Here is a 23644-nt window from a genome sequence, read left to right as displayed (position 1 = left end):
CGCCAGCACGCCGCTCTCGGGGGGGAGGATCCATCTCCCGTCGTTCCCAGATGAGGATGGATGGCCTTTGGGGGAAGATTCATCAGCTCGGGGCAAAGCTGGTGATGTGCACGGTGCGAGCAGCCGGGAAGGGGCTGAGGCTTCCCAAGCCCGGATGAATTTGGGACACGGGCACCTTGTGACTGAGGTGCCCCAGGTCCAAGCACCGCTCGGAAAATAACCCCCCATAACACAGCTGGGGAGATTTACGGGGCCAGGGCTCTGGCCAGGCTGAACCCTGCCCCGTGTCCCTCCCCTGGGGATTTACTGCTGCCATCTGCGTCCCCTCTCTCGCCCAGAGGACATCGCCGGGGGTCCCCGCTGCTGGCAGCCCCCTGCCCAGGGGCAGGAGGGGCAGGGGGTGAGCTGTGCCCTCTCGCCCCTCCTCAGAGTGCCCCGTGTCTGTCCGTACCTGGTCGGGAGCCTGGTGCCGGGTCAGGCCAGCGCAGATTGTCAGGGGACAGCTGGGAGGGCTGGGATTCCTGCGGGGCGCACAAATCCCCCCTGGAGCCAGGCCACCGCCGCGGGAGAGCGGCCCCAAAGCAGGGGGGACGGCACCTCCACCCCCCCGGGATCAGCAGGGATGTTGTGGGGGGGGGGACCCCAGAACAGCTCCAAGCCCCCTGGCGTGGCCACCACCACCCCTGCAAGCTGAGACCTTGCAGATTCGTGACATAAAAGACCCATCCTCCTGGGTGTTTGCTGGTGCCAGGGGGAGTTTTGGGGACAGGGGGGACGCAGGGCGCAGGGGATGACAGAGGTGTCCCCACTCCACCCCGCAACATCCCTAGCACCACTCGGGTCCCCCCAAAATTGAGTGATGGGGTGGGAGCAGGTGGGGCAGCTGCCACCCACACAGGTCAGCCCCGGGGGGGATATTTTGGGGCCTGAGCTCAACGCCGGCAGCCGGGGGGGCTCCGGCTGCATTCCCAGCCCCACGGCACGCTGAGGGACACAGCCCCAAGCGGGGAGGCTCGGGGGGGGGTGAGCGTAGCGGGGGGCTCCCCACCTGCACCCCCTCCTGCTGCCCTGCCCGGGGATATTTTCGTCCGTCCGTCCGCAGGAATGGGGCCAGGAGCGCAGAGCCCCGGGGGCAGGTGCTGCGCTGGAGCCCGGCCGGCCCCCAAATCCCCCAGCAACAAAATCCCCCCCTGGCCCCCAGCGGCACCTGCGAGGGCCGCACATGGCTGGCAGCGGGGGTCCGGGCGGCCGGGTGCCGCTGCTGGACGTGCCTCGAATATTTTCCGTGCTGGAGAAGCGCCTGCGCCACGCTCCCCCCCCACCCCCCCAAACCCAGGAGGGCTGGCAGCCCCACAGGGGGGTCTGCGCCCCTGCCCACCATGTCCTGCCGTCCCAAATCCACCCAGCAGCCCCCAATTTTGAGATGCTGGCACCCCCAGGGATTGCCAACCCACCCTTTTCCTTGCGCCTTCCCCACGGACACGTGCACGGAGAAAGCAGGAAATCCATTTTTATTGATGAAGGCATCTTGTCAAAGAGCCATCCAAATCCCCATACATCAACCCCCGAGCTTCGGGGGAAAAGCTGGATTCCTTTCATGTGTAACAGGCGATGCTTAAAGTATCAAAATAGTGAGAGAAGCCTCAGCAAGTGCAAGGGATAAGGGATAAAGGGGGGGGTCCCGGAGCCACGGAGGGGTGAGGAGCTGGTCTCTGGGCCCCTGGGCAGGCGCTGGGCTGCGGGGGGTTAGTGGGGACGAGGTGAGCGAGGGGGATAAATGAACTCTGAAAAGCTGCAGGCTCGATACTAAAGAAATTTAAAAGTTATAAAAAATACTGAGTCTCAGAAAACAACGCAGGCACTTGGGAAGGAGGAGGAGGAGGAGGAAGGCAGAGCTGGCTGGGAGGGCGGGGAGGAAGGGCCCCAGGGAGAGGGTGACGAGGTTGGGGGAGAGCAGCTCTGGGGCAAAGGCATCTCGTGCCTGCCCCGAGCAGAGGCACTGCGGTGGTGCGAGGATGCTCTGGGGAGGCTCGGTGCCTCCCAGGGATGCTGAGGAGGAAGAGGGGCGGGTGGTTCAGCCAGCAGTAAGGCAACAGAGGTGAAAGGCGGCTCGGTGCAAGAGCGTTAGCAAGAGGAAGGTGCAGAGCTGCTCCTTGCAGCCCATGGCACAGGACAGGGCGAGACACCAGCCTGTCCCCCCGTCCCGCCTGGAGGAAGGAGAAGAAGAAGAAAGGAGCGAGAGAGAGGGCGACAAAGGCACGAGAAGAAAAAAATAAAAAATAAAAATCCTGAAAAGGGTTTAGAGGGCTGGACCCACCGCAGGAGGAAGCCCCCCCGGCCCTCTTCAATGAGGCTTAGCAGCGGGGGCACCCGGGGCTGGTCCAGGACAGGCTCCCACTCCCGGCAGCCCCCCGAGGTGCGCGGGGAGGCGGGCTGGGCGGCGAAGCGGAGGTGCTGGTGCGGCGCCTGCTCGGGGCGGTGCTGCGCGGTGTCTGGGTTAGTCCCGGCGCGCCGGTGGTGGTGCAGGCAGGGCTGTGGGGTACCCGAGGGCAGCCCGGCGTTGCTCGAGGTGGGGGGTGTCTTAAATAGGAGCCGGCGGCAGCAGTCTGTGCAGTGAGTGGCGGCAGGGCTCTGCCCGGGCGCAGAGCGGCGGGGGCGCGCGGGGCTCAGTTCTGCTCCTCGTCCCGCAGCTCGGAGGGCAGGAACTTGTACTGCTGCTGCCGGATCATGGCCAGCTTCTTGCGCGCCTCCTCCAGCTCACGCTCCTTGCGCAGCATCTCCTCCTGGGCGGCGATGATCTGCCGGGGGAACGGGGAGAGATGGGTGCCTCGTGCGCCCCTGCGGCTCTCGCTCTGCGCCCTGCCACCATCCCCTCCCACCTCGCCGTCCCAGAGCAGCCCACACCACGCCCCTTGGGTGGCACAGGAGAGCGTGTGGAGCTCCCCCTGCCCCGCTGGAGCTCCCCCTGCCCCACCGCAGCAGCCCCGCTCCTCACCTGTGCGATCCCCCCCACCATCTTCTCCTTCACCACCACCGTCTCGTCGTGGTCCTGGAAGGCGGCCGCCTTCTGCGCTGCCTTCACCAGGTTGTCCGACGCTCTCTTCACCGCGTTCCCGGCCGCCTGGAGCAGGAGAAGAGGTGAGGGAACAGCATCCTAAGCCTGGGGCACAACTTACAACTTGGTGGGGGCGCCCCTGTCCCAGCCAGGCAGGAGAGGAGGCCGGGCGAGCTGGGAGCTGCCGGCAGAGCTCCCCGAGGATGGCTCGCTGCCACCAGCGCTGCTCATGACCATTTCAGGCACTGCTGCTCCCAGACGGGTGCTTGTGGTGCTTCCCTCGCTCTGCTCCCATCCAAGCAGCAGGGCAGGGATTTTGGGGCAGCCTGGCTGACCTCTCCCAGCCTTCACCCCGCCGGGATCCTCACGCTGACCCCCAGCGTGTGGGCATTAACCTCCATGCCGCGGCCACAGAGGGTTAATCTCCGGTGTCAAAACACGTCCCCAGACATTAATGCCAGGGATTGGGTGCACACATTTCAGGCATTCCCAAGCCAGACCATCAGCCCTGAATGCCCCCGGGGCTCAACAACCCCCAGCCTGGTGGACAGGAGCCCAGGATTACACACGCAGGCAGCCAAACAAGGTCCAAAACACACGGAGCCTGCGCCCCAGTGAAGCACCCGACGAGTGGATGGGGAACCCCAGCCTGGGACTCACCTGGAGCCTCTTCATGGCCTCCGAGTCGTGGTCAGCCTTCACCTTGCAGGCCACCAGGAGCTGCGCCGTGGAGGCAGCCACCTGCTTGGCGGACGAGATGAGCTTCTCCTCGCTGGCGTGGCCCTGCACCGCCGCGTTGGCGGCTTCGCACAGGTTGTTGGTGGCCGCTGCCACCATGCGTGCCTGCAGCAGGAGAAGGGGGTCAGGGGGGGACGGGGAGCCTGCAGGAGAGGGTCCCCCAGGAGGACAAGGGGATGAGACATCGGCTTCCACGCCACGACCCAGCTGGTGGGAGAGGGAGCAAGCAGGGGGCTGCCTCCTGCACGGAGGAGAGCACGAGGGCAGCGCGTCCTCCTTTTGGGAGCAGGAGCAAGGGGAGGTCCCCTGCCGCACAGGCAACACGTGTCCCTGATACTCACGGCTGAAATCAGTCCCTGGGACCACTGCCCGTCATCCACCGCGTTGGCTGGGATGGCTCCCACCTGTGGGGCAGGAGAGGAGCACTGAGGGCTGCTGGAGAAGGCAGGGAGCCCAGCACAGTGCTTCAGCTCCGACTCTCGTGCTGCTCCTGCCCTTCCTCCCTCCCAGCCCTACCTTTCCTTGGGCCACCAGCTCCCGCTGGGCGGCTGAGGCTGCCTTCACCAGGGCGCTGGTAGCTGCCGCGATGGATTTGGCAGCTTCCAGGATCTGCTCCTCAAAGTCCAGGCTCTCATCTGCTTGCTGTGGACAAGAAGAGGAGCGTGAGCCCCAGGTGGGACTGCCAGGAAGGTGGCAGGGGGCTCGTGGGGGGCTCAGCACCCCGTCCTACCTTGGGCTTGGCCCTTGGCTTCAGCTGCTCCAGCTTCTTGGCCGCAGCCTCGATGGCAGCCGCTGCACCCAGCAGCTCGTTCTCGGCGATGACAGTGGGGTCTTCTGGGTCAACCCACTCCGTCCCTAGAGGGGACAGGGACCCAGGCAGGTTAAAGCCACGCACGGCCTCCTTTCTGACCCACCCCACCTCCTCCCACCAGCACGAAGGCCCCAGGCTCTAATCACAGCCCTAGATGCTGTCCCGGAGGAGGACGGAGCCGTGGCGCTCACCTTTCATGGCCTCGGCTGCCTGGATGAGCTCGGTGACAGAGCTGGCCACACGCTTGGAGTACCCGGCCAGCTGCTGCTTCAGCTCGTGGGTCGGCTTCTGCAGGATCTGGGGGAAAGGAGCAGAGCTGAGCACGCGAGGGAGACCACAAAGCAGGGGCAGGACCCTACCTGGCAGCCCCTTCTGACCATGTTTTGCCCCTCGACCCCAGAATGTGGCTGCCTGAGAAGGTGCCACCACCAAAACCCAGCCACTCTCGTTTCAGGGGACCCTGAGGGTCCATTGGAGGCGATCCCCCAAGAGAAGGGGAGCAGAGCCCCCCAGCCCCATGAGTATGTGTCAGTCACTGATTGCCATCCTGTCTCAAGCCAGCTCATCTTTTCCTTTCCCTTGGCCCTATTCAGTCCACACCTTCTGGGACACCTCGCAGCACCGAGGTCCTCATTTAAGTCAGGGTCCTTCCAGCGCTCAGCAGCTGCCCCCCAGGGTCCCCTTTTCCCCCCGCAGGATCCCCTTTTCCCCCCCAAGGACCTCCTCCTCCCCACTCAAAGCACTTCCATGCACACACCACGGCACGCCCGAGGCCACACGTCAGCTCGAGCAGGGTGAGTAGAGGCACAGACAGCGGGGTCCTGCCCCAAAACCACACGGCAGCAGCCGTGCCACCCCAGCACCAGGCTGGGCACGCCACCAGCAAAGGCTCATGCTGAGGTTAGGCACCGGCAGGCACACCGAGTGTCGCCGTACTCACCGGCTGACGGGGAGCACCGAGGGGAGAGAGAAGAAGGCAGTGAATGCCCTGGCAGGCAACGGGGACACGCGCGGGGTGGGGTGGAGGTGAGGAGGAGAGGGGGGAGGAAGGTGGGGAGGTCCCGTGCCCTGCTGCCATCACCGCTGCAAACTTCAGCCCTGCCTGCTGCCTGGTGGACGGGGCACCTCGCTGCTCCCCACCCTGAGCTCTCTGCCTGCACTTTTCAGCCTGCATTCCCCTGCTTTTGGTGATGGAGACCTATTGTTACCAAATACCACGTCCCCACGGAGCTTCGCATTCCTTCCCCTCCCCAGTGAAATATGCTGCTGGCTGGCTCCTTCCCTGGGAGCTGCGTTTCCCATCCCCAGCCAAATAACTCCCCTGCACTCTGACCGCTCCTGCTCGCACACCGTGGCCTTGGTTCCCAAAAGGACTGATCCAGCACACACACTGCAAGCCTCCACTGCTGCTGGGGGCAAGGCAGCGTCCTGTCCACAACCTTCCCAACCACATCCCTCCGTTTGGGGCAGGGCTGACAAAGAGCTGCTGACTGCCCCCCCAGCACCTCCACGCTGCCCTCCTGAGCACGCCTGGGCGAAAAGCCGTGTTATTAACTCTGTCATCTGCCCCGACAAGATTTTTAAAGTTGCTAAACGGTCCTCTTTCTGGAGGCCAGAAGCTTGCTAAGATGCACCTCCGGTGAATAGTTCACGGGATGGGCTGCACGTATGAAACTCAGGAGACATCGCGTGGCGGCTGGAAGGCGACACCCAAAATGCAGGGGAATAGCACGCTTCTGCGAGCAGTCTGACCTTGGGCACTGCCACAGTATGTCATTAGCCCAATCATCTGTTAACAACAGGTCAGCCAGAGAATTTCACCTAGCACTTCGGTCTTGGCTGCGGTGACTTAACGAGTGGCTGGAGCATCTTCCAGAAAGACATTTGATCTAGATGCAGAGCACGGAAAACTCACTGCCCCCCTTGGAACCGTATCCCTATGTCCTCCAGATAAAACCATCCTTTGGTTTCCCCCATGCCTGGCTTCAGTGTCTAGCCCTCGGGTCCTGCCTGCCTCCCTCTTTGTTCTCAGTCCCTTTTTAACCACCCTAGTGAAACCATGCTGTTCACAGACCCCACGCTCGCTCTTTTTCCTCGCTCCAGGTCCAGGCTATCATCAGCTCTGCAGGCACGCGCTCTGTGCATCCACCCCTGCAGCAAGATCAGCTCTCAGCATCTTGCCAAGAATGCAAACCGCTGGAAGCACCTCACTGCACCCTTTCTTCCCATCTCCTGCTTAATCCAGCCTTAATTTGCTTCATTCGAGCCACACCGATCTTGCAGGGCAGCTCATTAAAGCGGCCAGCTGAAGGGCTCGGGAGGACTGAGCTGGAGGAGGGCTGGATCAGGAGGGTGCAGCTGGCCTCTGCAGTCAACACCTCTGCCACCGCAGGCACTGCCTGTCTCGCACACCCTTGTGCGAGCTTAACGAGCTCTGTTTTCACACTGGCTCTTTCTCACTCCCACCACTCATAATGGAAGCTGCTTCAGGATTCTGTTCCTGTGTTGTCGAATTTCCAGCCTCCATCTGTTTATGGCCGGTTAATCTCCATCTGTTGTTAGCCAAATACTTTTCTTTAGAGCTTGCTGATCACTCCGACATCTGCTTCCGTAAGTAATTGCAGGCGGCCCTCCCATCCCTCCTCACCTTGCCTGCCTAAGCAATCAGGGAGCACGAGAGGTGCTCCTTTCCTCTGCGGGACCTTCACGGGGACGGAGGTGGGCCACACAGTGGGTACAGGGGCGAGGAACGGGAGAGGGACCTGTCACCAGCTTTTTCAAGTTGATTTTAACATCGACTGTCTAGCTCAGGTCAAAGCAACCTTAGCCCGGAGCACTGCAGCAATGAAGAGCTGTGCAGGCTCAAGGCAGCCAGCAGGTCTCTCCTTCAAGGCAGGACCTGGAGGACACACCTGTGTGCCAGCAGTGACCCCATGCCACCTCCTCCCCTGCGCTCAGCCCCGTGCAGGGCTCACCTCGGGCACTCATGGGGAGCGCACTAAAAAGACCTCAGAGGGAAGAAGATCTACAGAGCCCAAAGGAAGACGGGGATCTGGGGAGCACCCCGTTGTTCAAGGGAAGCCTCAGCAAACCACGGAAAAGGAGTCTGGGGACACTCACCACCAGCACGTGCTCCAGCAGCTCCAGGTACCCATCGGCACACTCCCTGCCGAAGCGCAGTGCCCGCTGCCGCACGTCGGCGCTCACCTCGGGGTGGTAGGCGGCCTCCTGCAACCCAGGGACAGAAATTCGTATCAGGACGCCTCCCCTGCCATATAGGGGCTCAAACAGGCCACCTGCTTGTCCCCCAGCCCCGTGCCCGCCCCACAACCCCTGCCCATCCCCGTGGCACCTTGCAGGCGCGCAGCATGTCCGCAATGGCGCGGCGGCTCAGGTTGGCCGTGGCGATGACATCCTCCTGCCGACACGAGTTGCCGGCGGCCACAGCTTTGGCCGTGGCCATGGTGATGCCTTTCGTCATCCGGATGAAGTCCTCCGGGGTGGAGACCTGAGCAGGAGGCACCGGGGAGGAGAAGACCTGAGAAGAGAGAGGCACAGGGGTGAGGTTTTGGGGAGGCAGGAGGGCAGGGGGGGAGCCCCGCGGCGCTGCGCTCACCGCCAGCTCCTGGCGGATGTGCTCTATCGTGGCCTCCAGTGCCCGCGTCCCCTTGGTGGCCTCGTCCTCCACAGCCTTCACTGTCTTCAGCAAGGAAGTGACGTTGGTCACCATCACCTGTGGGAGGGAGAACAGAACTGGGAAAAAGCCCCCCGGAAAGCTCCGGGATGCTGCCGGCGCCTGTCCCTCCCTCGTGGTTTGGTCTGGATCTGCCCCTTCTCCATACTCCACTCACACCTCCTCATCTTGATCTCTGTGCCCCCTTGCCCTGACTGCCTCCCAGTTGTCCTCCCATCCCCAGACAGGCACAGAAGTCCTTTCCTCCTCTTCTTCCAGCCCTCCTGCCCCATCCCCTTCTCCCCGTTGCACCCCAGTGCAGACCTTGGCGGAGTTCTTCAGCTGGTAGACAGCAGGGTCATCCCCAGCTTTGCCAGCAGCTGCTTTGGTGGCACCGATCAGATCCCCAAGTGCCTTGGCCACGTCCTTCACAGCATTGATCAGAACCACCTGGGGAGAGCAAGACCAAGGTCACGGCTTTGCTGTGGACACACTCAGGCTGCGGGTGGGGTGGCCCAGCAGCAGAAAATTCGGGCACCCCAGAACATGCCATCTACACGGCGTTCAAATCAGCCAGCTCTGCTAGCACCAGGCAAAAAACTCAACCACACACCCCACCCTACCTGAGTCTCTGGGTCTTCAGAGCCCAGGCTGGCAGCACCCAGCTTCACCACCTCCGCCAGGCGGGTGATGGTGGTCACGGAGGACTGGGCAGCCTGCGCCAGCTTCTCCTGGCTGGCCGTGGCGTTCTGCACCAGCACCTTGGTGTCCTCCACCAGCGCCTTGGCTGTCTTCAAGATGCCCTCCCTGGGGAGAAGAAGGGAGTCAGAGAGGGGTGTTTAAGGAAAAAACAGAGAAGCCTCTGCATGCACACGTGCTCCTTGCTCCCTGCCTTCCATCTGTATGAGCTGGAGGGGAAAAACTGCCGGCACAACCCGAACTCGCAGGTCTCCTTGGGGCTGAGCTTACAGAGATGTGAGTAGCAGGGCAGAGCCTGCCCCCTGTCCCCAGCTGAGCAGGGGCTGGCCAAGGTGTGGTACCCCCCACCCTGGTACCTGTGGTCAGCGAAGGTCTCCGAGTTCTCCCGATTGAGGGTCCCTGCCGTGGCAAACATGATGGTGGTGTCGAGGTCAGCGATGATGCCAGAGACGGCGCTGGCAGCGGTGATGCAGGCTTGAGTCCCGCGGTTCCCAGCCTGCAGGGCTGCCAGCACGTGGGACACCTGCGTGGTACGAGCAGGGTGACTGAGAGAGGCACAGCAGGCTCAGGACATCCCTACCACACACCTCTGACACCTCCCCAGGACAGACACCCTTCAATCCAAACAGGATCCTTCATCCCCTTCTTAGCTCCCATTTATTTTTATCTCGTACCTATCGTGCTTGTGGGTACAGGAGACACTGCACTCTGCTGCTTTCCAAACAAACAGGGCTAGCACCTTATCAGAACATTACAGCTCCTTCCTTCTGTAAGTGCTAAGCTCAATTTCTGTGCTTTGGCAAGAGCTCGTAAGATAGTAAGTTTCCTGACGGAAAGTAAAAGCTTGGAAAGGAAGAACCAGGAGGAGGCCCCGGGCACGCAGACATGTGCCAGGTGGTACGAAGCAGTGTTTGCTTTGCCTCTGTAATCTTGCTTGCAAGCATTGCCACTCTACCCTTATCAGTTGTATTTTTTAAACCATTTTTTTTGGTCTGTTCCTAATCAGTGTGCTTTTTCAGACTGGCTGATGGGCAGGATGCTTTCCATCAGGCTAGCAAAAGGTGCAGGGGATACTGATCACCTAGCATGAGCTTCAGGCTTACTGGAGGCACAGCAAATACTACACACACCTCTGCAAGGGCTGATTTAGAGAGCCCTGGGCTGCCAGCAGCGTGTGGATCAGTCTTCCTTGGCAGGCTGTTACCAGCACTTCAGCAGGCAGCACCTGGCTGCCACAATTGCCCATCACAGTGCAAGTTGTGATGGTGCCAGGAGGGGAACCCATCCTCTGCCGCACCAGCTGAATTGTGCCAGGGCCAGAGAGCAGACAGAGCCCAGCAGGGTGACATGAAAACCCCTGGTGGAGGCTCAAAGGGCACGTGGCTCAATCCAGAGTTGTTCTCACATCCTTCCTCCCCTCCTGGTACCCGCCCTGGGACCCTTGCAGCCGCTCACCTTCTCGGAGACCTTGCGCGCGCTCTCGATCAGCTCCTTCTTGGTGTAGGCATCGCTGGGGCTGCACTGCAGGGCTCCAGCCTTGGTCACCAGGGCAGCACAGCCGTGACCCAACTCCTGCACCCGGCGCTTGATGTGGGAGCCGATCTGCAAGAAAATACAGGCGTGAGACAGCCCGAAGGGACACCCTGCCCGGGTCCCCCCTCACGATGCTCTCACCTCCTCATTCTCGGCGGTGAGCGCAGCCGGCTTGGCCTCCTGTGCCAGCTGCCCGTATTCGTTGGTCAGCTGGTTGGCCAGTATGCCCAGTTCGTCTGGGTTGGTGGTGGACTTGGTGACCTGCAGGTGGGAGAAGAGCAGGGCTCAGACGGGCTTTAGGGTGGGACAGGGGAGCAAGGAGGGCAGCTGCCCTGCTGGGCGAGGCGGCAGCACCACTGCTTCTGCACCCACCATCTCCTGCACGGTCACTGCGATAGCCTTGGCCGTCTTCACCATCGTGGTCTGGTAGTCCACAAAGGTCCCCTCTGGTTCACCCATTGGCCCCTCGTCAAGCTGAAAGAAAACATTGGGAGACTTTGGCCCTGCCCAGTGATCCTGCTTGGCCACAGCACAGCAGGAGACTCGTGCTGCCCTGCCTCAGGTTGTGCCCACCATGGCCCTGAGTGTGCCCTCACCACCCTGAACCCCAGAATTTTGATGTCGAAAGATCTGAACATCTTCTGCATCTCTCCCTGCCTCTGCCTCCTCCTTTTCCCCAGCCCTCTCTGCGTTCCCCTCACCTGGTTGATGGCCTGGGTGATGGAGTCCACCATGCCCCCGACGACACCCGCGGCGCTGGCTGCCTCGTTCAGGGTGGTGGTCAGGTCCTCCACAGCCTCCTTCATCATCTGCACGGCCTCCTCCAGAGCCTCCTGCGTGTGGGCGGCTTGCTGCAAGGAGGAGACGGAGTGAGAGAAGGAAGAGACAACAGGGACACCAGCTCTGGGTTTTGGTGCCACACGTAGGACACGTGGCACGTGTCCGAGGCTCACCATGTGCACCTCCTGCTCACCTTGGGGTTCCCACCGGCCTCCTTGGCAGTGTACAACATCTGCAGGGCAGACTCGGCCAGCGTTTTGGTCTGGTCCAGGAGGTTCATCTGCTGCTGGTGGTTGGGTGTCTTGGAGGCAGCGCCAATAGCCGCCAAGATGAGTGGCTCAAAGTACTGAGCCATCTGGGACACCTAGGGAACAGCAGCGTCAGTGCCAGCAGCTCCTGGAGGCTGCTCACAACCCCTCCTCCCGATGTGGGGTGCTCCACACGCCTGCTGCCTCAACGCCCCCTCCCCACCCATCCCCTCCCGTTACCTTGTGTCCCAGCTGCGAGGCCTCAGCCCGCGCGGCGCTGGCCACGGGCTCGATCAGGTGGTTGATCTCCTGCACGGCCGTGATCATCTGGTTGTGCAAAGCCTGTTGTGAAAAAGAGCGCACGGCATGAGGCCGCGGCAAGGCTGGCCTCGCTGAGCTCTGCTGGGGAGGAGTTAGCCTGCCCCCGTTAAGCAGGGCTCCCAGGTGATGTTTGATCGCTGAACAACAAGCTCTGGCTCCGAGGGCTGGCAGACAGGGTGCTGCACAGCCCTGCTCTGTCCCTCCAAGACAGACACACAGCAGGGACACAAAGCCTGGAAGAAGGCTGCTCTACCCAGCACCTGGCTGGGCGGATGCTGAAGACACAAGGAGGGCTCCCAAAGCCCTGTGTGGAAGCAGAGGAGGCCAGCAGGGGCTCCAGACAAGGACTTTGTCCCCCGCTCACCTCCTGGGAGATGCCTTCTCGAGGGGCCAGCTGCTGGCTGATGGCCGCCAGGGAGGCCTGGTCTACCTCCCGCATGCACCTGTTGAGGACGTCGATGGCCTCATCGCACTCCCGCTGCCCAGGAGCTTTGTCCCTGCGTGACAGACAGGCCAGATGAGCCAAAACGTCCTCGTGGAGTGAGCCCAGCCAGGGGAAACCATCAGCAGGGGCTCTGGCCAAGCACTCCAGGCAGGCTGAGAGGGCCGCAGCCCCGTCTAGGCCCTCACGGCCCTCACCTCATGTTGGTGATCAGCTTCTTGATGGAGTCCGAGACGGTGCGAGAGTGCCCGGCCAGCACCGACCACTGCGGCGGGTCCTTGGGGTTGACGGCCAGGGAGCGTGCGGTCTGGATGAGGCCGGCAGAGCTCTCCAGCATGGTCTTGGCAGACGAGACGATGGGCTCCATGGCTCTGCGTCCCTGCGCAGGGAGACGGAGGCCCAGTGACACAGACGGAGGGGCACGTCGCCCCTTCTCCTCACCCAGGAGCAGCCCCTCGGTGCCCAATGCTCAGTGCTGCCTCCTCATCGCACCCTCCAGACACCATTTCGGCTCTGGGTCCCATTTCAAGCTCCTCCCCACCCTGCCGCAGCGCCCACCACAGCCAGGCCACCCCCTCCCTGCCCCAGCGGCACCCCACCTCGGGGCTGATCTGGGCAGGGACGGTGGCAAACTCGGGGTTGGAGGCGAAGGCTGTCAGGTTGTCCACAGCCTCTATCAGAGGAGCCGTGGCCGCGCGGCACCGCTCCCGGTTCTCCTCGTTGAAGGCTCCATCCAGGGCCTGGCGTGGAGATGAGATCCAGCAGTTAGCCACCCATCCCTCAGCACACCCCAAATCCCAGCTCTGCGGGGCTGGCCACTGCCACCCCAACCCCAACACACCTTGATGGTCTTCACCAGGTTGGCCGTGCTGTTGGCCACCTCCTTGGCCGACTGCACGAACTGGCGCTTGGCCACGGGGTTGGCGGTGCGGGAGGAGGCCAGGCGGCACGTGTTGCACAGGGCCGAGGTGTGCTTGGCCACGATGGTGGCTGCTGACAGCACCTGGGGAGGAGAGCAGGGTGAGGCAGGACCCGCAGCACCTCCCTGCTTTCCAGCACCCCCTTTTAGGCAGGAAAACGGCCGTGGTGGTGCCCAACCTCACACCCACCTGTGACTGCGTGCAGGCTGGGTCCACCAGGTTCTGGCAGGCCATCTGGATGGCTTGGTTAGCTCTGGCAAACTGAGTTGGGTCCACCAGGCCCTGCTGTCCCGCCTGGCTGTTGGGATCTGAAACTCCCACCAGGTAGGCAGCCTGCGGATAAAAGAGAGGCAGTGAGGGCTTGCACCGGGGCAGGAGAAGGCTCCCAGCACCGGGTGAGATGGATGGGGCTGGGACCGAGCGCATCTCACCTGGGCTGCTGCCTCGGTGAGCCCGCAGAGAGCTTTGGAGGCGGCGCTGATGGACTCCCCGAATTCGGGCAGCTTGCTGTTCTTGGCGTTCTGCGAGATGCCGGCCATGGACTCGCCCAGCACCTGCGGGACACACGGCCACCAGCTGGAGACCACCGCTGGCTGCCACAGCCTCAGGGCTCACCGTGCTCCGCCAGCCGGGTGCCTGTAACCCGCAGGAAGACACCCACCTTGGAGTTCTCCATGACGCTGTCCAGGCAGTTGAAGTAGGACATGTCATTGACGGTCTGCGTGGGGTTCTCCAACAGCTCCTTCACCGTCTAGAGAGACACACGGGTGGCACGTCAAGGGGAAGGGTCCGAGCTCTCCACATCACTGTGCACTTGCAGCTCCTTTTTGCTCTCTCCTGCCTCGTGTGGCACAGAGGAGCTGCTCCTCTCCCCGCCCCAGACATCCCAGCACCCAGCCAAGCAGAATTCTCCAGTTCTCACCTCCAGCTCCCTCAGGGCATTGTCGCACTCCTTCTGTCCTGGCGCCTGCTGGGTGCACATGGTGATCAGCTGGTTAATGCTGTCGGTCACAGCCCTGCCGGGGAGAGACAACGCCTGGATCAGTGCCACCGTCACCGCCCAGAGCCACCACCACTGCAAACATCCTTAACCTGGCTGTGGGGCATGTCCTGGTGCAGGAAACGGGCAGAGGTTCGGGCTGGAGGACACTCCTACCAGCCCAAGGGCCTGTCTCTTTTGGCAGCCAGGCCAGGATGACGTTAGATAAATGGTTTCAGGACAGCCCCAGAGCAAGCTGAGCAGCATGGAGGCAAACACCAGGACTCCTGAAGCTGCTGGCCCAGCACACACTTTGGCACTTGCCCACCTCCCTCCACGCAGCCCGAGCAGTTCCTCCTACCGTGCAGCCGCTGCCAGCTGATTCTTGAGGTTGGGGGACGCAGGGTCGGCAGAAAGCGCCTTTGCTGCCAGCAGCAGCTTGCTGGAGGACATGGAGATGCTCTTCAAGTTTGACACCACCTGCGCCTGGTCTTCCTTGTTCTGCAGGGAGCCAAAAAGTCACCTACAGCAGGTTCCCGAGCTCCCTGCCCACCCCCTGAGTTTCTCTGGTGGTTTCTATGCTGCGCCAGCTCCCTTCACCCAACCCACCCGCTGGCCACCAGCAGCAAGCGTTTGGTGACTACACTCACTGCACGCAAGCCACTTCCTCCCCTGCTCTTGCTATTTATCCCACCTCCAGGCTCCATCTCGAGGGTGTTACCCACAGCAGCTCACAGCAGTCCCCGAACCACTGCTCGTGGCTGCATGCCTCCCCCAGCACTCAGCAGCCTCCCACCGTAGCCAGGACTGCCAAACGGGTGTTTGCTCTCACCGGGGACAGGCTGGCCATCTCCACGCCCGCCTGCAGGAACTCGTTGAAGTCCTGTCCGAATTTGCCCGAGGACTTGGCCAGGTCCTGCGGGGTGCCCCGCGATGCCTGCACCAGCTCGTTGGCAGACTGGTTGAGTCCCGCTGCCGCCCGGTTCAGCTGGCTCTGTGCCTCCTGGAAGGTCTTGTTGCTGGGAGGGAACTGGAGGCAGGGAGGGGGTCAGGAGCAGCACGGTGAGCCCAGCACCCTCACACACCTGGGGACGTGCCGGAGAGCATCCAGCACGGCCGGTGCGCACCGCAACACCTCCCCGTCCCCCTCAGCCCCGCGCTGAGCTCACCGAATCCGACAGCAGCCTCTTGCTGGCCTCTCCCACCATGCGGATGGCAGCGTCCACGTCCCGCTGCCCAGGCAGGCAGTTCACGCAGCGGTTCAGTGCCTGAGACACCGCCTTGGCCACCTGCAGAGGACAAGAGCCTGGACCTGAGCAAGGGTCCCTGGGCCACCCCCATCACCCTGCCTCCATCCCGCTGCCTCCCCCGGGGTCCCGGTCCCACCTGCACCAGGCGCTGCTGGCTGTCGGGGTCTCCAGGCTTGGCCACCGCCTTCCTGGCCTCCTCGATGAGGTTGTTGGCCTTATCCATCACGTCGCTGGCGCACTCCAGCATGGCACCCTGCGCCTGCGGGTCCGACGTGTTGGCCGCCACGCCGCGGGCAGCCTGGCTGAGCGAGCGCAGCGCCTGGGCCACCTCCCGGGCAGCGATGCCTGTCAGGGGGGAGAGTGATCAGTCAGAGAGAGCACAGCCCCTCCACGGGGCACGGCCAGGGCATGAGGGCTGGTACCTGTGTAGTTCTCGTTGCCCTGGGCCACCTCGCCCAGCAGGTGGGCAATGGCAGAGGTGACGGCCTTGGTGCTGTTCCCCAGGTCCTGGGCGCACTTCTCCATCTGCAGGGCGAGCAGGGGTTACACCCCACCCAGACAGCCCCCAAACCCCGTGCACAGCACCCTGTGTGCCCCCTCACCGTCTCTCCAGGCAGAGGTTTGAGCTTGCCATCCCTGGCGGCCGCCTTGGCCTCCTGCAGGTCCCTCTCCAGGCTCTGCACCAAGCCCAGGGCCGAGTCGATCTCCAGGGGCCCGCAGGCCTCCTGCGCCTGTGGTGGGGAGAAGGAAGAGCGGTTTTGCAGGAGCTTGGCCACATTTAGAGCTGTCCCACCCTCCTCCAGCAGCCTCTCACCTTCTGTGCAGCCGTGCGGAGCTCGGCCAGGGCTGCAGCCAGGTTTTTGGCACACTGGCTGAGCTGCATAGCGGATGCCTGGTCGGTGATGGTGGGCACGGTGGCCTTGGCTGCGGCTACCATCTTCCCACCGGGCTGCCAAGAGAAAGAGGGGTGAGACGGGGTGGCACACAGCTGGCTGTCCCCTGGCTGCCCGCGGCAGGCAGCAGGTTTGGGGGTACCTGCAGGAAGTTCTGGCTGGCGGCGATGAGAGCCAGCTGGGCACTGGGGCTGTCTGGCTGAGACTGGCTTCCCCGCACACCCTGCACCAGCATGGGGATCTGGTCAGCCACCACCTGCAAGGAGAGAAGGTAAAAGTCACCGCAGGGGACACGGAGAGTGCAGGTCCCTCCGGTGGCTCCAGCCAAACCTGCCCTCCCTGCCCCCTGCAGCTCGGCCACCCGCAGGTCTGACCGATGGTGGCTGTGGAGAGAGGCTCTGTCAGGGAGTGTAGCAATAGGACAAGGGGAAATTGCTTTAAAAAAAAAAAAAAAAAAGAGGGTAAATTTAGTTTAGATATAAGGAAGGAGTTCTTCACTCAGAGGGTGGTGAGGCCCTGTCCCAGGCTGCCCAGAGGAGCTGTGGCTGCCCCATCCCTGGCAGTGCCCAAGACCAGGCTGCATGGGGCTGGGGGCAGCCTGGGCTGGGGGGAGGTGTCCCTGCCCATGGCAGGGGGTTGGAGCTAAATGATCCTAAAGGTCCCTCCTAACCCAAACCATTCTATGAGCTCACGATCATTGATCAGAATCAGACATGATCAGAGTCAGACATGAACCTAGCCCCTCAAGAGCATCCTTGCAGGCATCCCCCAGAACCCAGTGCTCTATAACAACACCCAGAGCCATCCCCGACCCCTTTACAGATGCCAAACCCCACTAACATTTTGCCAAAGATGCTGCATGACACCAAGTCAAGTTTAAAAAACCTTTAAAACCCCCTCACGCCGTATTTGCCAGAATCACTGTTCTCACAATAAGGCTGCTCGGCACAAACACAATAAAAGCTGGGCACGTAACTACAATTCTCTCCCAGCATCTTTTCCCACCAGGTTGGTCCGTTCTGCCCCGTGCCCCTCACCTTGCAGCTCTGCACCAGCTGCTGCTGGGCGGCAGGGTTCTTGTTGGAGGCGGCAGCGTGCTGCGCGGCGGCGATGGTCTGGGTGGCGGAGGCGGCCGCTTGCTTGGCTGCGTGCTGCAGGGGGAAATCCGGGGTCAGCCGTGGGGGCAAGGTGGTTTGGAAGCCCCTCCACCATGAACTAGGGTCCTGCTTCCCTCTAAGGCTCACCAACCCTGCTCCCTCTCTGCCCGGTGCTCACCTCCAGCTTGTGCACCAGCTTCTTCTTGATGGCGTTCTGCGCCGCAGCGTTGGTGGCCATGCGCAGCCCCTCTGCTGCCTCCCGCAGCCGCTGCTGCTGCTCCTCGCTGTCCGGGTGGGCTGCGGCTCCCTGGGCAAAGCAGGAGAGCCGTCACTCCTTTATAGCCCACACTTTACGGGGAGCAGCCCCTCTGCTCCAGCAGCTCCTCCCGTGCACCACGAACCTTTGCGGCCTCGACCATCTTGGCGGTGGCGTCGGCCAGGATCTTGGCTGCACTCAGCAGCTTGCGCGAGTTCTCCAGGTCTGTCTCTCCCTCTGCGTCAGCCTTGATGGCGTTGACGAGGTCGGAGGTGGCCTGGGCCAGGATACGAGCCTGCCTCACCATTTCCCCTGGGACAGAAAGGAAGGGTGGCCATCAGCAAGTCCCCTGATACCTCCCCACTCCACCACACCAGCCTCCAGGCACCCGACCACAGCAAAGGCACAGCAAACAGGCATGGAAACACGGCCCCAGAGAGGCTGCTCCACCTACCCGTGCTCCCTCCAGCCCCCCACCCACTCTGCTCCCCCCCCAGGTGCCAGCAGCCGCTCGCTCTCACCCGCGTCGCCCATGGAGCTGAAAATGTTCTCGGTGACGTTGAGGATGGTGTCGGTGGCCTGGTCGTAGCGCCCGATGGGCTGCCCGCCCGTGGCGTGCTGCTTGATGTGCTGCAGCAGGTCATTCAGGGCCTGGGTGACGGCGGTGGCTGCCACCCCCACCTGCTTCAGCAGCTGGTCGTCGCTGGTGGCCGCCTTGGAGGCCTCCACGCAGCCCTCTGCAGACTTGGCCACCAACTTGCCGGCCTCGATCAGCTGCTCCTGGCACACCGGGGAGCTGATGGTGGGAGCCACCACCTGCAGGGGAGGAGAAAGCTCTGTCACCACGCAGTTCCTGCTCTCCAGGAGCTTTCCCTGACCTCCAAGGAGGAGAGGAACCAGGATTTGCTGTCCCAAACCCCGCGGGGTGGTGGTGGGTGCCTCTTACCTTGGTGCAGGCCACCAGCTGGGAGGTGGAGAGGGCGCACTGCGTGGCGGCCGCGATCACCTGCGTCTGCAGCGCCGAGTCCTCCGTTTTCTGAGCCACGTTCTTGGCTTTCAGCACCAGGGCGGCGGCGGCACTGGCCACGGCCTTGGCCAGCTGCATCAGCATGTCCTGCGGGGATGGAGGAGGTCAGCGCTGGAGTCACCGCGGAGCCCAGCACGGCACGGCCGCCCGCGCGGCTCTCTCGTGAAATATTCAGCAGGGAAACATGAGCTGAGGGGGCCTTTCCGCCACCTCGGCCTCGCAGCGAACTCCTGGAGCGGCTGGTGTGGCTGGCAACTCCTCGAGCACATCCCTACGGTGTGCCACAGCCGGCACCAGGACGCTGCCCTGGATAGGAACAGCTCCAGGAGCAGCTCGGACAACCTCCAGCATCACCCGTGATGCTGCGACAGGAACAACCCGTGCCACATCCTCAGTGGTACCGCAGCGAGAACCACAATGCCAGGATGCCCTGCCAGCAGGCAGCTTCCCTCGCAAAATGCCCGACCCCACAGCACGCTGCAGCCCTCAGGACCTGCAGGGAGCTCGGACGAGGTGCTGTGCCCAGGGCACGGCTCCCCGGCGGCTGCACGGGCACCCTCCTGCTGCAGACAGCAGCTACGGCGCTGCCAAGCCCCGGCCCTCCTTCCGAGGGCGTGCTTGCAGAGCGTAAACCAGGCAAAACCACCACCAGGCTCTTGAGCAAGCCCTGAAGCTGCACCCTGCTACGACAGCGAAGCCTCTGGCCACCAAGCAGAAAGGTCACACCGTACCCATGTCTCCTGCGAGCAAAGGCTGCTCCTGCTGCCATCCAGGCAGGACAGCAGCCCGAGAGCACATGCACCAAGCTCAGGAGCCACCAGTTCCCCGAAGCACAGCAGCTGCCCGAGGCAGAGAAGCAGCCCCCCGGCAGAGGAGCCCAGAGGAAGGAAGCAGATACACTTGGGTCTGGTGGCGGAGGGGCAGGCTGCCCTGCACATTGCCCTCCGGTTCCTAAATCTGCCCCTTGTGGCCACAGTGAACCGAAACGTCTCCGTTCGGGAGCCTGTTTTAGTCCATGCGAGGGCTGGCTCCCTCTCCCAGCACAGCCTGCTGCCTCCCTTGTGCTGGGAGCAGCAGTCATGGAAAAACAGCGTGGCTCAGCAAAAAAAAAAAAAAAAAAAACAACAAAAAAAAACCAACCACGAGGCTCCAGCTGCCTCGGTTCCCTGCTCTGGGCAGCCTCACAGACCCGGGCACAGCTCGCCCGGGCAGCGACCCGAGTGCATGGACTTCGGAGAGCTGATTAGGAGAAAAGCAGATTTTCCACCAGAGCCCTTCTCCCAAGAGTTCAGCTGATCGTCCCCAGAGGAGCAGCCCTCACATCCGAGAGGGGCAGACACCACCGAGCCATGCCTACAGCTCCCTTTTACCGTCTTTGGGTCAGAGGCAGACAGGATCCAAGCGCTCCGGCTTTCTGGTATCTACATGAGAATCCACAAGACAAGAGGCGTTACAGGACCGCGGCTCCAAGGACGGGGATGGGAATCGGCCTGTCCCCTCCCTGGGCAAAGTCACCCTACGCGGGCCAAGCTTCAGCACGGACCTCTCCTGCCGGCAGAAGGTCCCCGCGGGGCGCTCCTGTGCAAGGCAGAAGGTTTTTCCGAGCGCGCGTCCCCGTGCGCGGCCAGGCGCACCCACCTGGAACCGAGGGTCGGTGTCGCTCTCCCCGATCTGCTGCAGCAGCTCCCCGCTGGTCTGGCCCACGAGGCCGGCAGCCTGCAGGAGGTTCTGGCGGGGCTGCAAGGAAGGAGGAAAAAATGAAAATAAATAAATAAATAAATAAATAAAAACAACAGTGGGTTTTGAGTACCGTCCCTCTGCACCCTCGCACCTCGGCGCTGGCAGGCTGCGCCGTTTTCAGCAGGTCGGAGACGGCGCTGGCCAGGTTCTTGGCTGCCTGCAGGAGCTGCCGCCCGTTCCCTCCCTCATCCTCCATCAGCGCAGCCAGCAGCTTCACGCCCTTGGACATCTCGGTCAGGTTGGAGGATATGGTGGTGACGGCACAGCCCACAGCCGTGTAGTCGGTATCTGCCGGGTCCCCTGCACGAGAAGGAGAGGAGATGTGGGGGTGGGATACATCCAGTGACGCCCCCAAAAGCCCCGAGTCCAAAAAGTGGTCACGTTATTTGGGAAGGACGGCACGGGAAAGGAGAGCTGGACCACGCTGCGGCCGTGGTTTAGGGGAGGAGAGGTCAGGCACAGCAGGGGAAGGATGGGGAGCAGCCTGTGCACAGACAGGGATGTCGTGGGGTGGAAAGGCACGGAGTGCTGCTGGTTCTCCAGGCACATCAGAAGAGGTCTGGGCTCTGTTAGCCCTGCTTGAGCCAGGCTGCCTCCCTCCAGTCTCCAAGGGAGGGCAGAAACATGGATCTTCATCCAAAGGCTGGAGAAGGGAGACCAAGCCTTCCCCAGAGGTGGAGGATGGCTACTGTCCTCACCTGCAGTCAGGTTGACCACCGAGGCTGTGCCAGCGGTGATAGCATCCACCTGGGAGTGGATTTCATGCTTGGACTCATCCATCTTGTTCTTGCGCCACGCTTTGGAAGCCTAAAATGAGGAGAACAGGGTCAGGAGGTGGAGGTGGCGGTGGGGAGCCCCAGACAGGTGAAAGAACGGGGAGACAAGGAGAAGGGAAGGAAGAGAAGGGACCTCCCCAAATTCAGCTCATCCTAAAGCTGCAAGCGTTTGAGAACAAGCCCCCCACAACCAAGTGCCTGGCCACAACCCCACCTCTGCAGGGAGCAGATCATCCCAGGAGCTGCCGACACTTCTCCTGGCACACAGCCTCATCCACCCCACCACAAACCAAAAGCCCCCCCAGCAGGGCTCCCCCAGCCTGGACCCTTTTTCCCCAGGCACTCACAGCATCCTGCCCGAGGGGCGGCAAGGTCTCGAAGTCGTCCAGGGTGGCCTGGGCTGCGTTCACAGCCTGCATGCTGGAGTTGATGGTGCCCGTCAGTGCCTGCTGGGCTGAAGTCTGCAAGGCAAGGGCAGGGTGAGGGGAAGCGCTCTGGGAAGGAGCTGACATAAAAAAAGGGGGGCAGACAGCAAAAAGGGGGGGGTCTCCACTCTGCGCCCCCAATGGGAAACGCCCCATCCCACTCCAAATTGGATGCCCAGTGGGGAACCCAGCCCACAACCAGCTCTCTGGGGACAGAAGCAAAGACTGGAGGGACACAAAGCTTTTACTGGGGGCAGGCTGAGGACCACTGAGGGTGACAGACTCTTTGTGGCCCTGCTCAAACATTTCCTTGGCTGCAGAGGAGGATGAAGAGGAGGGCAGCCCCCCCAGCAGCAGAAAGGCTGCGCCACAAACCACAGCAGCAGGAACAGCCCCACAGGTGCCTGCACCCCACAGCGGTGGGCACAGGGGAGCTCTTACCAGGGGGGGCATGTGCCCGCGGTGCATCTGGCCGCTGGTGATCTGCAGCTGGGCCTGGGGCATGGTGCCCACCTGGAAATTCTCGGGGCCCCCGGCCCCTGTGCGCATGATGGCCGGCAGGGCCACCGAGCCCAGCTCCGCCTTGCCAACACGGTTGAACTGCTGCTGCAGCACTGTCGACCTGAAATGGGGGGAAAAAAAGCAGCAGGTAGATCCAGGAACACTTGGACAAACCTCCCCAAACCAGCATCGCCGCCGTGTACAAGCACCCCGAGGGTGAAGGGTGCCCGCGGGGTGCTGGGGGCTGCAGCCATCCCGCAGCACAGCACGCTTACTTCTTGGGAGACACCGAGTCCTCCAGCATGGTGGACTCCTCATCACCCTCCAGACCGAAGTGATCCTTGCTCTTTTTCTGTGGAAATGAAGAGAAAACACGTCAGCCTGCGTGCACCTCCCCAGCCTCCCCAACACTGCCCAAGCTGGGGCACCCCCAAAACCCCACGGCACATCCCCAGCCCCCCCAGCAGCACTGCGTGCCCAAGGGGCACCTTGCAGCACCCCAAGGAGAGGAGCCAGCTGTAGGCAGGCTCCCCACACACCCAGGCACTCGCCTTTTTCAGGATGATGTCGATGTAGCCGGCGATCAGCTGGGCGATCTGCTCCCCCTCCGTTGTCTGCACGGAGTAGTAGCCATCCTGGTAATCTCCGAAATCCTGCAACAGCATGGCACGGGGCTGCACCAGGGCAGGGCGCTTGCGCCCGTCCTGAGCCCCTCTGGTATGTGCTAAGCACCCGTGGCCAGCTGCTGTGCCAGGAGCAGGGCTCAGCACCTCCATCCACCCATCTCGGGGCCAGCAGAGGCAGGGGGAGCAGGGTAAGGCTGCCCCACGGAGGGGGACAACTCGGGGGGCGAGCAGGAGGGCTGGGGCTGGCTCCTACCAGGGTGAAGCTCTTGGGGGAGGCTGCCCAGCGCTTGATGTTGGTCAGGCTCCACTCCTGAATCACTTCCTTGGTTTTCTCGTCCACGCGCATCACGCACTCCTTGGTGATCCCCAGCAGCCGCGGCACCAGCTTGTTCTTCCCCTTCATCTTCTCCTGTGGGACAGACAAAGGGGTGAGGGGCTGTCCCAAAGCTGGCTCAGGAAAGACACAGCAAAGACCCCCAAGGCCACGCTTCCAGGTGGGTCTTGGAAAGGACACGGGGAAAAGCAAGAGCCAGGGAGCGAGAAGGCAGCACGGAGGGAAAGCCAAAACGAGGGGCAGGGAGACGAGGAAAGCTGGAGCAACGTGGGGTGAGGAGCGGATGGGGACAGGAACGATGCAGGGATGCTGGAAAAAAAGGGAATTTTGGCCAGCCAGCACAAGGGGTGGGGTGGGGAGCTGCTGCTCTACCTTGACCAGGAAGAAGGAGACGCCGTAGGTCTTGAGGGAACGGGCCAGTTTCACGTAGCGAACTTTGGCCTCGATCTCACTCATGTTCCCGCAGCCCTTGTGGGCCTGCAGCGAAAATGAGAGGATGTCAGGACAGCTCCACGGACCC

At 62.5% G+C, this 23644-nt stretch overlaps 1 protein-coding gene across 2 annotated transcripts in view; it reads right to left on the bottom strand.

The window, feature by feature from the left end:
- Positions 1-1494: 1494 nt before the first annotated feature.
- Positions 1495-23644, bottom strand: part of TLN1 (talin 1) — a 29980-nt gene continuing 7830 nt past the window's right edge. The window contains exons 9-58 of one of the 2 annotated variants that reach the window (XM_038169880.2): positions 23497-23601; positions 23044-23199; positions 22716-22817; positions 22440-22516; positions 22105-22285; positions 21586-21699; positions 21161-21269; positions 20554-20762; positions 20361-20459; positions 20093-20143; positions 18642-18809; positions 18217-18511; positions 17841-18007; positions 17618-17746; positions 17380-17493; positions 16485-16598; positions 16264-16398; positions 16052-16180; positions 15872-15974; positions 15586-15794; positions 15369-15488; positions 15032-15229; positions 14561-14700; positions 14143-14236; positions 13882-13971; positions 13652-13774; positions 13410-13553; positions 13142-13303; positions 12900-13040; positions 12498-12679; positions 12223-12355; positions 11778-11879; positions 11483-11653; positions 11211-11360; positions 10882-10983; positions 10651-10770; positions 10432-10578; positions 9333-9499; positions 8901-9084; positions 8602-8727; positions 8221-8337; positions 7957-8142; positions 7725-7832; positions 4796-4901; positions 4524-4648; positions 4310-4435; positions 4135-4197; positions 3716-3898; positions 2996-3121; positions 1495-2798 (exon numbers count right to left, since the gene is read on the bottom strand). In XM_038169880.2, the coding sequence (XP_038025808.1) occupies positions 2667-2798; positions 2996-3121; positions 3716-3898; positions 4135-4197; positions 4310-4435; positions 4524-4648; positions 4796-4901; positions 7725-7832; positions 7957-8142; positions 8221-8337; positions 8602-8727; positions 8901-9084; positions 9333-9499; positions 10432-10578; positions 10651-10770; positions 10882-10983; positions 11211-11360; positions 11483-11653; positions 11778-11879; positions 12223-12355; positions 12498-12679; positions 12900-13040; positions 13142-13303; positions 13410-13553; positions 13652-13774; positions 13882-13971; positions 14143-14236; positions 14561-14700; positions 15032-15229; positions 15369-15488; positions 15586-15794; positions 15872-15974; positions 16052-16180; positions 16264-16398; positions 16485-16598; positions 17380-17493; positions 17618-17746; positions 17841-18007; positions 18217-18511; positions 18642-18809; positions 20093-20143; positions 20361-20459; positions 20554-20762; positions 21161-21269; positions 21586-21699; positions 22105-22285; positions 22440-22516; positions 22716-22817; positions 23044-23199; positions 23497-23601 (6834 nt within the window). In that variant the 3' untranslated portion in view covers positions 1495-2666. The remainder of the gene's footprint in view (positions 2799-2995; positions 3122-3715; positions 3899-4134; positions 4198-4309; positions 4436-4523; positions 4649-4795; positions 4902-7724; positions 7833-7956; positions 8143-8220; positions 8338-8601; positions 8728-8900; positions 9085-9332; positions 9500-10431; positions 10579-10650; positions 10771-10881; positions 10984-11210; positions 11361-11482; positions 11654-11777; positions 11880-12222; positions 12356-12497; positions 12680-12899; positions 13041-13141; positions 13304-13409; positions 13554-13651; positions 13775-13881; positions 13972-14142; positions 14237-14560; positions 14701-15031; positions 15230-15368; positions 15489-15585; positions 15795-15871; positions 15975-16051; positions 16181-16263; positions 16399-16484; positions 16599-17379; positions 17494-17617; positions 17747-17840; positions 18008-18216; positions 18512-18641; positions 18810-20092; positions 20144-20360; positions 20460-20553; positions 20763-21160; positions 21270-21585; positions 21700-22104; positions 22286-22439; positions 22517-22715; positions 22818-23043; positions 23200-23496; positions 23602-23644) is intronic. The other variant, XM_038169882.2, reaches the window with a different exon arrangement.

Source organism: Anas platyrhynchos, chromosome Z (assembly GCF_047663525.1).
Source record: "Anas platyrhynchos isolate ZD024472 breed Pekin duck chromosome Z, IASCAAS_PekinDuck_T2T, whole genome shotgun sequence".
Classification (NCBI taxonomy): domain Eukaryota; kingdom Metazoa; phylum Chordata; class Aves; order Anseriformes; family Anatidae; genus Anas; species Anas platyrhynchos.
The sequence above is the reverse complement of the archived record's forward strand: the minus strand, read 5'-3'. Positions and strand labels throughout refer to the sequence as shown.